At 44.0% G+C, this 14,146-nt stretch overlaps 1 protein-coding gene across 3 annotated transcripts in view; it reads left to right on the plus strand.

Moving 5' to 3' along the window:
* The window catches only part of vps50 (VPS50 EARP/GARPII complex subunit), a 421,495-nt gene that overhangs the window by 251,036 nt on the left and 156,313 nt on the right, over positions 1-14,146 (plus strand). For all 3 annotated transcript variants that reach the window (XM_061983218.1, XM_061983220.1, XM_061983219.1), the window contains exon 19: positions 10,813-10,931. In XM_061983218.1, coding sequence (XP_061839202.1) covers positions 10,813-10,931 — 119 coding nt within the window. The remainder of the gene's footprint in view (positions 1-10,812; positions 10,932-14,146) is intronic.

The raw sequence follows: 14,146 nt of genomic DNA on the forward strand, positions 1-14,146 counted from the left end.
TTGTTTTGAAGGGGAAATTGCAAACTTCCTGTTGATTTTTGCTGAGAGTTGTCAATCTATGAAAAGTAGGTCTAAGTGAGACCTACATAGAGGTTTTTGTTTCATGTCTCTCTGACTTTCCCAGTGGGAGTTACAGGCAGTTTTGTCATTTTCTTCTTCCGAGGAGCAGTTTTTTCTGCGTTTTATTAAAAAATTGCGGTAGAGCACAATTTTGAGATTTGGGGTTAGGTTTTTTTTCATTAAATCACAATTTTAGCCAGTCCCGATGTGTGTGCTCAGTTTGGTGAGTTTTGAAGCATGTTAAGGGGGTCAAATTACAGCTCAAAGAGGCAAAAGTGACTGTTTTTAGTACTTTTTTGTCTTGAAGGGGGAATTGCCATCTTCCTGTTGATTTTTGCCCGAGAATATACTATTATGAAATCTAGGTCTAAGTCACACCTACATAAAGGTTTTTGTTTCATGTCTCTCCAACCTTCCTAGTGGGAGTTACAGGCAGTCTAGTTGTTTTTTTTCGTAGGGGGCGCTAGAGCGCAATTTTGAGTTTTGGGGTTTGGTTTTTTGATAAAAAGTTTTGCCGTTTATCACTGATGTGTGTGTAAAATTTGGTGAGTTTTGAAGCATGTTAAGGGGGTCAAATTATAGCTCAAAGAGGCAAAAGTGACTGTTTTTAGTACTTTTTTGTCTTGAAGGGGGAATTGCCATCTTCCTGTTGATTTTTGCCCGAGAATATACTATTATGAAATCTAGGTCTAAGTCACACCTACATAAAGGTTTTTGTTTCATGTCTCTCCAACCTTCCTAGTGGGAGTTACAGGCAGTCTAGTTGTCTTTTTTCGTAGGGGGCGCTAGAGCGCAATTTTGAGTTTTGGGGTTTGGTTTTTTGATAAAAAGTTTTGCCGTTTATCACTGATGTGTGTGTAAAATTTGGTGAGTTTTGAAGCATGTTAAGAGGGTCAAATTACAGCTCAAAGAGGCAAAAGTGACTGTTTTTAGTACTTTTTTGTCTTGAAGGGGGAATTGCCATCTTCCTGTTGATTTTTGCCCGAGAATATACTATTATGAAATCTAGGTCTAAGTCACACCTACATAAAGGTTTTTGTTTCATGTCTCTCCGACCTTCCTAGTGGGAGTTACAGGCAGTCTAGTTCTTTTTTTTTTCGTAGGGGGCGCTAGAGCGCAATTTTGAGTTTTGGGGTTTGGTTTTTTGATAAAAAGTTTTGCCGTTTATCACTGATGTGTGTGTAAAATTTGGTGAGTTTTGAAGCATGCTAAGGGGGTCAAATTACAGCGCAAAGTTGCGGAAGAATAATAATAAAAAAAGAATAAAACCTTACAAATTCAATAGGTCCTTATGTCCCATTGCATAAGGACTCCCTGTGGGAGTCCTTATGCAATGGGCCATGCGGGCCCTAATTACCCTAAGAACAGTTTGTTGGATAAAAACAGTTTAAAAGTTAAAAACAGTTCAAAAAGTTAAAAGCTAAAAACAGTTCAAAGTCTCATGCTGGGTTAAAAGCCAGTGAATAAAAATGGGTTTTAAGAAGGGTCTTAAAAATAGCCAAAGAAGGGGCCTGTCTCATTACCTGAATCGGTAATTAAGAGTTGGACAATATCAGATAATGGCAAAAAAAGCCATTATCGGACATCTCTAGTTGCTATATGTCAGCCCAGTCATCCACTTCTGACCTAGTATCGCATTAAAAGTGCTGCTAAATGCCCCAATCTGGATCAAGGACTTGCTTTGACGTGATTGTCAGTCGGTGTGATAAATTATTCCACGAGTATGACTAATTAATGAGGATACCTGTTGAGATACACCCAGAGTTAATAAAGAGACAACTTGATTAATTGCTCCATAATCACTGTATGAGCTGTCATCACCGGGCCCATTCAAACTTTTAATCACGAGGCAGGGTGTTTACGTTGCTGTCCTAACACCCAATGGCCCCCCAGCACAGGGGCCACACAGCTGTCCTAAAAATGGCAGCAAACACCCAGTGTAGTAGAGATGCGCGGATAGGCAATTATTTCATCCGCAACCGCATCAGAAAGTCGTCAACCATCCGCCATCCACCCGATGTAACATTTGATCAGAACCGCACCCGCCCGTTGTTATATATCTAATATAGACGATGCAAGGCATTAGTGAGGTTATAAAGCTTTTGCCTGTTAAAGAAAGGAGACTGATCCAATGCAGCACAGACATTCGCGTGCCACGCTGTCACGGCACAGACGCACACCAGTGCGCAATCATATGGGAGCCGCGCTGAGCGCACCTCCAAGCGCGTCTCGCTGCCGGCGACGGCCGGGTACGGGCCCGACGCTCCAGCGCCATCCATTTTCAGGGCTAGTTGATTCGGCAGGTGGGTTGTTACACACTCCTTAGCGGGTTCCGACTTCCATGGCCACCGTCCTGCTGTCTATATCAACCAGGGTGAGCCCCACCCCTTTCGTGAGCGCACTGCGCGCGGAGTGACCCCTGTTACGCGCCCCCGGCAACAGGGGTGGCGGGCAGGTAAGCTGCGCGGGCGGAGCGCGCGGAGTGACCCCTGTTACGAGCCCCCGGCCACGGGGGTGGCGGGCAGGTAAGCTGATTACCTGTTGCGCGTGACGCCGGCCGCGGCGAAGGCGGACGAGGCGGGGTGTCGGTGCGGTGGGCGCGGTGGTGACCATGGACGTGCGTCGGGCCCTTCTCGCGGATCGCCTCAGCTACGGCTCCCGGTGGGGCCCTCTCGGGGGAAGGGGCCTCGGTCCCGGACCCCGGCGAGGCGTCCCTTGTCCGCTCCGTAAAAGTGTCCATCTCTTTTCTTTTTTTTTCTTCTGTTGTGGCATATGCTGCAGGTGCCTGCTCGTTTTTCGTATGTGGGTAACAACATTTAACTATGTATATTAGAGATGCGCGGATAGGCAATTTATTTCATCCGCAACCGCGTCAGAAAGTCGTCAACCATCCGCCATCCACCCGATGTAACGTTTGATCAGAACTGCACCCGCCCGCCATCCGCCCGTTGTTATATATCTAATATTAATTACAAAAAAAAAAAGGGTGAAAACTACGCGAATTGCACCTTGTGCAGACAAGATTTTTCGATCGGACACGGAGGAATTAGCGATGTAAAAGACCACGTTGGGACAAAAAAACACAAGTCTAATGCCGTTGCTAGCGATACAAGTGGAAAACTTTCAACGTTTTTCGTCGCCCAAACAGATTCTTTGGATGTGATAAATGCCGAAGTTTTATTTACGGAGGCAATAATTGAGCATGGACTTCCAATCGCACTGGCTGATCACATGGGACAGTTAATAATGTAATGCAACCTTTAAAAATCATTACGCGGTGATCGCGATCCCAAAAATAAACTTTTCTTGCATGATAATGTCCAGAAAAATTCGCTTTATATTACTATAGAGTCCTTTTAACGAATGAGTTTGATGGTTTATCACAAACCTTAAATGAAAGAAGTCCTTTGTTCTCCTGCACCATGGCCTTGCTTCGTGTTTGGTGCGCAATCCTGTCGGCTGTATTTCACAGCACGACATACTGTTAAAAGTGTTTATACTATTTATACTTTCAATTAACAAATTGAAGTCTTGTGAAAGGTTGACAGGATAACTGGCATTAACTGTCAAAATAATTTCAAACTATTGAAGTTAGCTTACAGAATAAACATGTCAATCAACCCATATGATTTTTGCTGTAATATTTTTGTTTTGAAAAGTCACTGTGACTGATAGAAAAGTGATGCTTTTAGCAACATTTTAACCTGTCTGAATGCTAATAATCATTTTGCGTCGGGGGACGAAGCCCTGAACCCTCCACCAGGACTTTGTCCTGGACCTACCGGGGCCTGCGGCCCTTGGACCCTGGCTACTAGGTTTTTCTGATTTAAAAGTTGGCAGGTATGGTGAGGTTATAAAGCTTTTGCCTGTTAAAGAAAGGAGACTGATCCAATGGAGCACAGACTTGCGCGTGCCACGCTGTCACGACCCAGACGCACACCAGTGCGCAATCATATGGGAGCCGCGCTGAGCGCACCTCCAAGCGCGTCTCGCTGCCGGCGACGGCCAGGTATGGGCCCGACGCTCCAGCGCCATCCATTTTCAGGGCTAGTTGATTCGGCAGGTGGGTTGTTACACACTCCTTAGCGGGTTCCGACTTCCATGGCCACCGTCCTGCTCTCTATATCAACCAGGGTGAGCCCCACCCCTTTCGTGAGCGCACTGCGCGCGGAGTGACCCCTGTTACGCGCCCCCGGCAACAGGGGTGGCGGGCAGGTAAGCTGCGCGGGCGGAGCGCGCGGAGTGACCCCTGTTACGAGCCCCCGCCCACGGGGGTGGCGGGCAGGTAAGCTGCTTACCTGCTGCGCGTGACGCCGGCCGCGGCGAAGGCGGACGAGGCGGGGTGTCGGTGCGGTGGGCGCGGTGGTGACCCTGGACGTGCGTCGGGCCCTTCTCGCGGATTGCCTCAGCTACGGCTCCCGGTGGGGCCCTCTCGGGGGAAGGGGCCTCGGTCCCGGACCCCGGCGAGGCGTCCCTTCTCCGCTCCGTAAAAGTGTCCATCTCTTCTTTTTTTTCTTCTTCTGTTGTGGCATATGCAGCAGGTGCCTGCTCGTTTTTCGTATGTGGGTAACAACATTTAACTATGTATATATATTTCCCAATTGGTTTAACTGCCACCCGCCTGAATCTATTTAAAATCTAATTTTTTTTTATTTCAACCGCCCGATCCGCGGATAATCCGCGGACTCCGCGGTTGTGCCCGCAAACCGCGCATCTCTACAGTGTAGTAAATGCTTGCTTGTAGTTCTTCCACACTAATACAAGTCCTACCGTCCCCACTAGAAAACCACTCAGTCGTCGTGTCGAGGCCTATTTGTGGATGACACTCTACCTCTCCTTCTATTACTTTTCAAATACAGATACACTCCAATATTGCCTTATCTTACCTGTCAGGCGTTCAAAGCCTCAGCTTCCTTTGTGCCGTTGAGATGCCCGAGCTCACAGTTAAGCAGGACACGAGAAAAGTAATAAATCTTTTCTGCTACGCTTTCACCAATTTCTTATCTCCGAGGTCTTTCATTTATTTCATGGCGAGGCTCGCAATACCCGATGTTACCTTTGCGCATTTTAGATTCGTTCTCACTTCTTCAAAATGAACTGGAATAGAACACGTTTTAGTCCAGAGGTTGGTGTGTGTGTGTGCAGAACTCGGTTACAGTCGAAGGGGAACGTGTTTGTTACACAAAACCCCAAAAGCAGTGAAGTTGTCACGTTGTGTAAATGGTAAATAAAAAGAGAATACAACAAATCCTTTTCAACTTATATTCAATTGAATAGACTGGGATTGACTCTGCAGTATTGCGTGGACATCGGGGGCGGTACCTCTGGATTGGCAGACCGGGGTGGTGGTTCCTCTCTTTAAGAAGGGGAACCGGAGGGTGTGTTCTAACTATCGTGGGATCACACTCCTCAGCCTTCCCGGTAAGGTCTATTCAGGTGTACTGGAGAGGAGGCTACGCCGGATAGTCGAACCTCGGATTCAGGAGGAACAGTGTGGTTTTCGTCCTGGTCGTGGAACTGTGGACCAGCTCTATACTCTCGGCAGGGTCCTTGAGGGTGCATGGGAGTTTGCCCAACCAGTCTACATGTGTTTTGTGGACTTGGAGAAGGCATTCGACCGTGTCCCTCGGGAAGTCCTGTGGGGAGTGCTCAGAGAGTATGGGGTATTGGACTGTCTGATTGTGGCAGTCCGCTCCCTGTATGATCAGTGCCAGAGCTTGGTCCGCATTGCCGGCAGTAAGTCGGACACGTTTCCAGTGAGGGTTGGACTCCGCCAAGGCTGCCCTTTGTCACGATTCTGTTCATAACTTTTATGGACAGAATTTCTAGGCGCAGTCAAGGCGTTGAGGGGATCTGGTTTGGTGGCTGCAGGATTAGGTCTCTGCTTTTTGCGGATGATGTGGTCCTGATGGCCTCATCCGGCCAGGATCTTCAGCTCTCGCTGGATCGGTTCGCAGCCGAGTGTGAATCGACTGGGATGAGAATCAGCACCTCCAAGTCCGAGTCCATGGTTCTCGCCCGGAAAAGGGTGGAGTGCCATCTCCGGGTTGGGGAGGAGACCCTGCCCCAAGTGGAGGAGTTCAAGTACCTCGGAGTCTTGTTCACGAGTGAGGGAAGAGTGGCTGGTGAGATCGACAGGCGGATCGGTGCGGCGTCTTCAGTAATGCGGACGCTGTATCGATCCGTTGTGGTGAAGAAGGAGCTGAGCCGGAAGGCAAAGCTCTCAATTTACCGGTCGATCTATGTTCCCATCCTCACCTGTGGTCATGAGCTTTGGGTTATGACCGAAAGGACAAGATCACGGGTACAAGCGGCCCAAATGAGTTTCCTCCGCCGGGTGGCGGGGCTCTCCCTTAGAGATAGGGTGAGAAGCTCTGTCATCCGGGGGGAGCTCAAAGTAAAGCCGCTGCTCCTCCACATGGAGAGGAGCCAGATGAGGTGGTTCGGGCATCTGGTCAGGATGCCACCCGAACGCCTCCCTAGGGAGGTGTTTAGGGCACGTCCGACCGGTAGGAGGCCACGGGGAAGACCCAGGACACGTTGGGAAGACTATGTCTCCCGGCTGGCCTGGGAACGCCTCGGGATCCCCCGGGAGGAGCTGGACGAAGTGGCTGGGGAGAGGGAAGTCTGGGCTTCCCTGCTTAGGCTGCTGCCCCCGCGACCCGACCTCGGATAAGCGGAAGAAGATGGATGGATGGATGGATGAATAGACTGCAAAGACAAGATACTTAATGTTCACATTGGTAAACTTCTTTTTTTTTGTGCAAATAATCATGAACTTTAATGGCAGCAACACATTGCAAAAAAGTTGTCACAGGGGCATTTTGTTACATGGCCTTTCCTTTTAACAACACTCAGTAAAGGTTTGGGAACTGAGGAGACACATTTTTGAAGTGGAATTCTTTCCCATTCTTGCTTGATGTACAGCTTAAGTTGTTCAACAGTCCGGGGGTCTCCGTTGTGATATTTTAGGCTTCATAATGCGCCACACTTTTTCAATGGGAGACAGGTCTGGACTAAAGGCAGGCCAGTCTAGTGCCCGCACTCTTTTACTATGAAGCCACGTTGATGTAACACATGGCTTGGCATTGTCTTGCTGAAATAAGCAGGGGCGTCCATGGTAACGTTGCTTGGATGGCAACATATGTTGCTCCAAAACCTGTATGTACCTTTCAGCATTAATGGTGCCTTCACAGATGTGTAAGTTACCCATGTTGGGCACTAATACACCCCCATACCATCACACATGCTGCCTTTTACACTTTGCGCCTAGAACAATCCGGATGGTTCTTTTCTTGTTCCGGAGGACACGACGTCCACAGTTTCCAAAAAACAATTTGAAATGTGGACTCGTCAGACCACAGAACACTTTTCCACTTTGCATCAGTCCATTTTAGATGAGCTCGGGCCCAGCGAAGCCAGGTGTGTTTCTGGGTGTTGTTGATAAATGGCTTTGGCTTTGCATAGTAGAGTTTTAACTTGAACTTACAGATGTAGCGACAGACAGTGGTTTTCTGAAGTGTTTTTGAGCCCATGTGGTGATATCCTTTACACACTGATGTCGCTTTTTGATGCAGTACCGCTTGAGGGATCAAAGGTCCGTAATATCATGGCTTACGTGCAGTTTATTTCTCCAGATTCTCTGAACCTTTTTGATGATATTACGCAGCGTAGATGGTGAAATCCTTAAATTTCTTGCAATAGCAGGTTGAGAAATTTTGTTCTTAAACTGTTCAAATTCCATCAAATTCCAAATGAGCTAATATTTGCAAAAAATAACAAAGTTTTCCAGTGTGAACGTTAAATATCTTGTCTTTGCAGTCTATTCAATTGAATATAAGTTGAAAAGGATTTGTTCTATTCTCTTTTTATTTACCATTTACACAACGTGACAACTTCACTGCTTTTGGGGTTTGTTATTCATTTTATTTATATAGCACTTTTAAAAGGTCCTCGAAGACACACATAATAACAACAACATGATCATAATATAAAAAGCACATACAGTATAATAGTAAAACAGACCAAATAAGGGAGGGCATGTATTAGGAGATGTTTGGTCCAGTATTAAAAGTTTTGAAGAAAGACAAGAATCCTATCATGTTGTACAGTTTTTTTTTTATAACTGAGTTAACGAGTGTTCTTCTATTTTTTGAAGGGGTTAATAAAAGTGTATTTTAAAAACATTGCACCCTGGGTAATACTCTGAAGTATGTTTCCTTTAGGAGTGTCTCGAAACAAATTGTTCACGATACCGATATTGGAACCTTGAGTACTGTCCGATACCGATAACAAGCCGATACGATATCAGCATGAATCATAGGACATACTTGTATTTGTTGTTGTTGTGTGGAGTGTTAAAAAAGGTTACTGACAGTTTGGTCATTTTTGTGTTTTCCTGTCTTTGGTGTTTTAGTTCCTGTTTAGTGCTCTTATTTCGAGTTTCTCCTCTGTTTTTGAATCACTTCCTGTTAGGGATGTCCGATAATGGCTTTTTGCCGATATCCCATATTCCGATATTGTCCAACTCTTTAATTACCGATACCGATATCAACCGATATATACAGTGGTGGAATTAACACATTATTATGCCTAATTTGGACAACCAGGTATGGTGAAGATAAGGTCCTTTTTAAAAAAATAAAATAAGATAAATACATTTAAAAAAAATTCTTGAATAAAAAAGAAAGTAAAACAATATAAAAACAGTTACATAGAAACTAGTAATTAATGAAAATGAGTAAAATGAACTGTTAAAGGGGAACATTATCACAATTTCAGAAGTGTTAAAACCATTAAAAATCAGTTCCCAGTGGCTTATTTTATTTTTCGAAGTTTTTTTCAAAATTTTACCCATCACGCAATATCCCCAAAAAAAAGCTTCAAAGTGCCTGATTTTAACCATCGTTATATACACCCGTCCATTTTCCTGTGACGTCACATAGTGATGCCAACACAAACAAACATGGCGGAAAGAACAGCAAGCTATAGCGACATTAGCTCGGATTCAGACTCGGATTTCAGCGGCTTAAGCGATTCAACAGATTACGCATGTATTGAAACGGATGGTTGTAGTGTGGAGGCAGGTAGCGAAAACCAAATTGAAGAAGAAACTGAAGCTATATCGGTTTGAACCGTATGCAAGCAAAACCGACGAAAACGACACGACACGGGAGAAAGCGAGGACGAATTCGGCGATCGCCTTCTAACCAACGATTGGTATGTGTTTGTTTGGCATTAAAGGAAACTAACAACTATGAACTAGGTTTACAGCATATGAAATACATTTGGCAACAACATGCACTTTGCAGCCCAATTTTCATCAATTAATATATTCTGTAGACATACCCTCATGTCAGCAGGCCAGGGAAGCTAGGGTCGATATTCTTCTCTTGATCATCTTCGGTGGCTTAAGGGACGGTGTGAGCCAAGACATCCAGGGGGTTTAGCTCGCTCGTCTGCGGGAACAAACTGCCGCCATTGCTTGCCGTGCTACCGAGGTCCTTTGTCCCTGAATTGCTCACACACTCCGGCAGATTCAATGGGGGTCTGGCGGCAGATTTCTTTGACTTTATCGTTGGAAATGCATCTGCTTTGAGTGTCGCAGGATATCCACACATTCTTGCCATCTCTGTCGTAGCATAGCTTTCGTCGGTAAAGTGTGCGGAACAAACGTCCAATTTCTTGCCACTTTTTATACTATTTATGCTTTCAAGTCCAAGTTGAAGAAATCTTGTTAAATGTTGACAGCATAACTACCAAAATACAGAAGTATGTCCTTAATATTTTTGCAGTGCTATTTCTGTTGAAAAGTTCAAATGATTACATTAGAGATGTGATGTGCCACTTTTCAAGTGTCTGATGGCTTCAATTCATTTTCATTAATTTTTCATATTTTGAATTCTTTTGAAAGGCTTACAAAAAAACTGAATTTGAATTGTAATTCCATGCTATTGACAGGACTATTAATTTTAATGAAGTTAGCTTACCATGTTTACAGTATGATCATTGTGATAGAAATGTGAATTTTAGGCACAGAATATTTTTTACAATTGAACAAGGCAGTAGATTATACAAGCTTGGACAGAAAGTTAATAATGACACCAATTTTTTTTTTTAATGGAATTGTTTAGTACTGTTTTACCATTTGTTTACTGTAAAAAGTGTTTATACTGTTTATACTTTCAATGAACAAATTGAAGTCTTGTGAAAGGTTGACAGGATAACTGGCATTAACTGTCAAAATAATTTCAAACTATTGAAGTTAGCTTACAGAATAAACATGTCAATCAACCCATATGATTTTTGCTGTAATATTTTTGTTTTGAAAAGTCACTGTGACTGATAGAAAAGTGATGGTTTTAGCAACATTTTAACCTGTCTGAATGCTAATAATCATTTTGCGTCGGGGGGGCGAAGCCTGAACCCCCCCACCAGGACTTTGTCCTGGACCTACCGGGGCCTGCAACCCCTGGACCCTGGCTACTAGGTTTTTCTGATGTCAAAAGTTGGCAGGTATGTTATTGGAGTATATTTAAAACCGGCTTGTATCGGATACTTTACATGCAAGCCGATATCATCCGATACTTTTCTTGTCTTTTTGCCGATGTCGGACCAATATCAATATGGTATCTTGCACACTGGAGTCCTGAAGATGCCCGCAGACATGGCATAGTTATTAATTCACGCAGTCCATTTTTGTTTTTCTGTACAACTCATCTTTTTTGTGTCTTTCTTTTTTTTTTTTTAAAGTACGAGTCTGACGAGCTGGAGAAGAGCGCTTATCAGGACTACGACAGCGACAGCGACGTCCCCGAGGAGCTCAAGCAGGACTACGTTGACGAGCAGACGGGCGATGTCCCGCTCAAGAGGTCAGTCGCGCCGCTTCTTGGCGACTCGCAGCTCGGGGGGAGCGTCGAGTGAAGTGTGATGATAAATCCAGGTGTCTTGTCATTTCCTCTTTTACATTTCACAAAAAGGAAGGCAGATAAAGTTCCGTGTTATTTCAGGGAGGCTCCAAAAGGACATGAAGTATTCTCGCTTCTCTTCCCATGCATAATTTTGAGCTCACCTCCTCTTAACCCTGCTTAGTAGGCAAAAAAAAAAGCTTATTATGAATCCATGAAGAATTCTCTCTTCCTACATTGGTGACTCACAGCCCGTTAGTCACTGAAGATGGCTTCCTTGTCTTTTTGTTTGTTGGAGATTCAAAGGCAATTAAAGCTGCAAGCAGCGTTGGTCGGGCCCGCGTATTTGGCAGGTGCTAGTCCTAAGTGTCCCAATACTTTTGTCCAGTTATAGTCCTAAGTGTCCCAAAACTTTTGTCCAGTATTCGTCCTAAGTGTCCCAATACTTTTGTCAAGTTGTAGTCCTAAGTGTCCCAATACTTTTGTCCAGTGTAAGTGTCCCAATACTTTTGTCCAGTTTTTGTCCTAAGTGTCCCAATACTTTTGTCCAGTGGTATTCCTAAGTGTCCCAATACTTTTGTCCAGTGTAAGTGTCCCAATACTTTTGTCCAGTTTTCGTCCTAAGTGTCCCAATACTTTTGTCAAGTTGTAGTCCTAAGTGTCCCAATACTTTTGTCCAGTGTAAGTGTCCCAATACTTTTGTCCAGTTTTAGTCCTAAGTGTCCCAATACTTTTGTCAAGTTGTAGTCCTAAGTGTCCCAATACTTTTGTCCAGTGTAAGTGTCCCAATACTTTTGTCCAGTTTTCGTCCTAAGTGTCCCAATACTTTTGTCCAGTGGTATTCCTAAGTGTCCCAATACTTTTGTGCAGTGTAAGTGTCCCAATACTTTTGTCAAGTTGTAGTCCCAAGTGTCCCAATACTTTTGTCTAGTGTACCTACCTTGTCTGCATTGTGTGGGCACGCTGGTGCTTCCTGCTTTTAAGCAGCCATCTTGAAAAAACAGCAAGATCAGCATACTTTTGTCCAGTTCTAGTCCTAAGTGTCCCAAAACTTTTGTCCAGTATTAGTCCTAAGTGTCCCAATACTTTTGTCAAGTTGTAGTCCTAAGTGTCCCAATACTTTTGTCCAGTGTAAGTGTCCCAATACTTTTGTCCAGTTTTCATCCTAAGTGTCCCAATACTTTTGTCCAGTGGTATTCCTAAGTGTCCCAATACTTTTGTGCAGTGGTATTCCTAAGTGTCCCAATACTTTTGTGCAGTGTAAGTATCCCAATACTTTTGTCAAGTTGTAGTCCCAAGTGTCCCAATACTTTTGTCCAGTTTTCATGCTATGTGTCCCAATACTTTTGTCCAGTGGTAGTCATAAGTGTCCCAATACTTTTGTCCAGTTTTCGTCCTAAGTGTCCCAATACTTTTGTCCAGTGGTATTCCTAAGTGTCCCAATACTTTTGTCCAGTGTAAGTGTCCCAATACTTTTGTCCAGTTTTCATCCTAAGTGTCCCAATACTTTTGTCCAGTGGTATTCCTAAGTGTCCCAATACTTTTGTGCAGTGTAAGTATCCCAATACTTTTGTCAAGTTGTAGTCCCAAGTGTCCCAATACTTTTGTCCAGTTTTCATGCTATGTGTCCCAATACTTTTGTCCAGTGGTAGTCATAAGTGTCCCAATACTTTTGTCCAGTTTTCGTCCTAAGTGTCCCAATACTTTTGTCCAGTGGTATTCCTAAGTGTCCCAATACTTTTGTCCAGTGTAAGTGTCCCAATACTTTTGTCCAGTTTTCGTCCTAAGTGTCCCAATACTTTTGTCCAGTGGTATTCCTAAGTGTCCCAATACTTTTGTGCAGTGTAAGTGTCCCAATACTTTTGTCAAGTTGTAGTCCCAAGTGTCCCAATACTTTTGTCCAGTGGTATTCCTAAGTGTCCCAATACTTTTGTGCAGTGTAAGTGTCCCAATACTTTTGTCAAGTTGTAGTCCCAAGTGTCCCAATACTTTTGTCCAGTGGTATTCCTAAGTGTCCCAATACTTTTGTCCAGTGTAAGTGTCCCAATACTTTTGTCCAGTTTTCATCCTAAGTGTCCCAATACTTTTGTCCAGTGGTATTCCTAAGTTTCCCAATACTTTTGTGCAGTGTAAGTGTCCCAATACTTTTGTCAAGTTGTAGTCCCAAGTGTCCCAATACTTTTGTCCAGTGGTATTCCTAAGTGTCCCAATACTTTTGTGCAGTGTAAGTGTCCCAATACTTTTGTCAAGTTGTAGTCCCAAGTGTCCCAATACTTTTGTCCAGTTTTCATGCTATGTGTCCCAATACTTTTGTCCAGTGGTAGTCCTAAGTGTCCCAATACTTTTGTCTACTTTTAGTCCGAATTGTCCCAATACTTTTGTCTAGTGTACCTACCTTGTCTGCATTGTGTGGGCACGCTGGTGCTTCCTGCTTTTAAGCAGCCATCTTGAAAAAACAGCAGCATCAGCGCAGAGGTTCTTTGAAGGGTCATAAAATCAAAACCGGAGCAGGTATCAAAACTCTTTCGCCAACTTTTAATCAAAAGGGTTCAATCTCTCTCCTGTTTTAGTTTGAAGCCGAAACAACAAACGCGCTCAGAGGAGATAATGTTTGAAGAAAGGTGACCGGTTTTTACAAAAATTTTGAAGGGGGAATAGCAAACTTCCTGTTGATTTTTGCTGGGGGTTGTCAATTTATGAAATGTAGGTCTAAGTTAGACCTACATAGAGGTTTTTGTTTCATGTCTCTCCGACCTTCCCAGGGGGAGTTACAGGCAGTTTTGTCATTTTTTTCTTCCGAGGAGCAGTTATTTCTGCGTTTTATTCAAAATTGCGCTAGAGCGCAATTTTGATATTTGGGGTTAGGTTTTTTTATAAGATCGCAATTTTTGCCAGTCCTGATGTGTGTGTTCAGTTTGGTGAGTTTTGAAGCATGTTAAGGGGGTCACATTTCAGCTCAAAGAGGCAAAAGTTACTGTTTTTAGTACTTTTTTGTCTTGAAGGGGGAATTGCCAACTTCCTCTTGATTTTAGCCCGACAATGTACTATTATGAAATGTAGGTCTAAGTCAGACCTACATAGAGGTTTTTGTTTCATGTCTCTCCGACCTTCCCAGTGGGAGTTACAGGCAGTTTTGTCATTTTTTTCTACCGAGGAGCAGTTATTTCTGCGTTTTATTC

The sequence above is a fragment of the Nerophis lumbriciformis genome, linkage group LG21 (assembly GCF_033978685.3).
Source record: "Nerophis lumbriciformis linkage group LG21, RoL_Nlum_v2.1, whole genome shotgun sequence".
Classification (NCBI taxonomy): Eukaryota; Metazoa; Chordata; class Actinopteri; order Syngnathiformes; family Syngnathidae; genus Nerophis; species Nerophis lumbriciformis.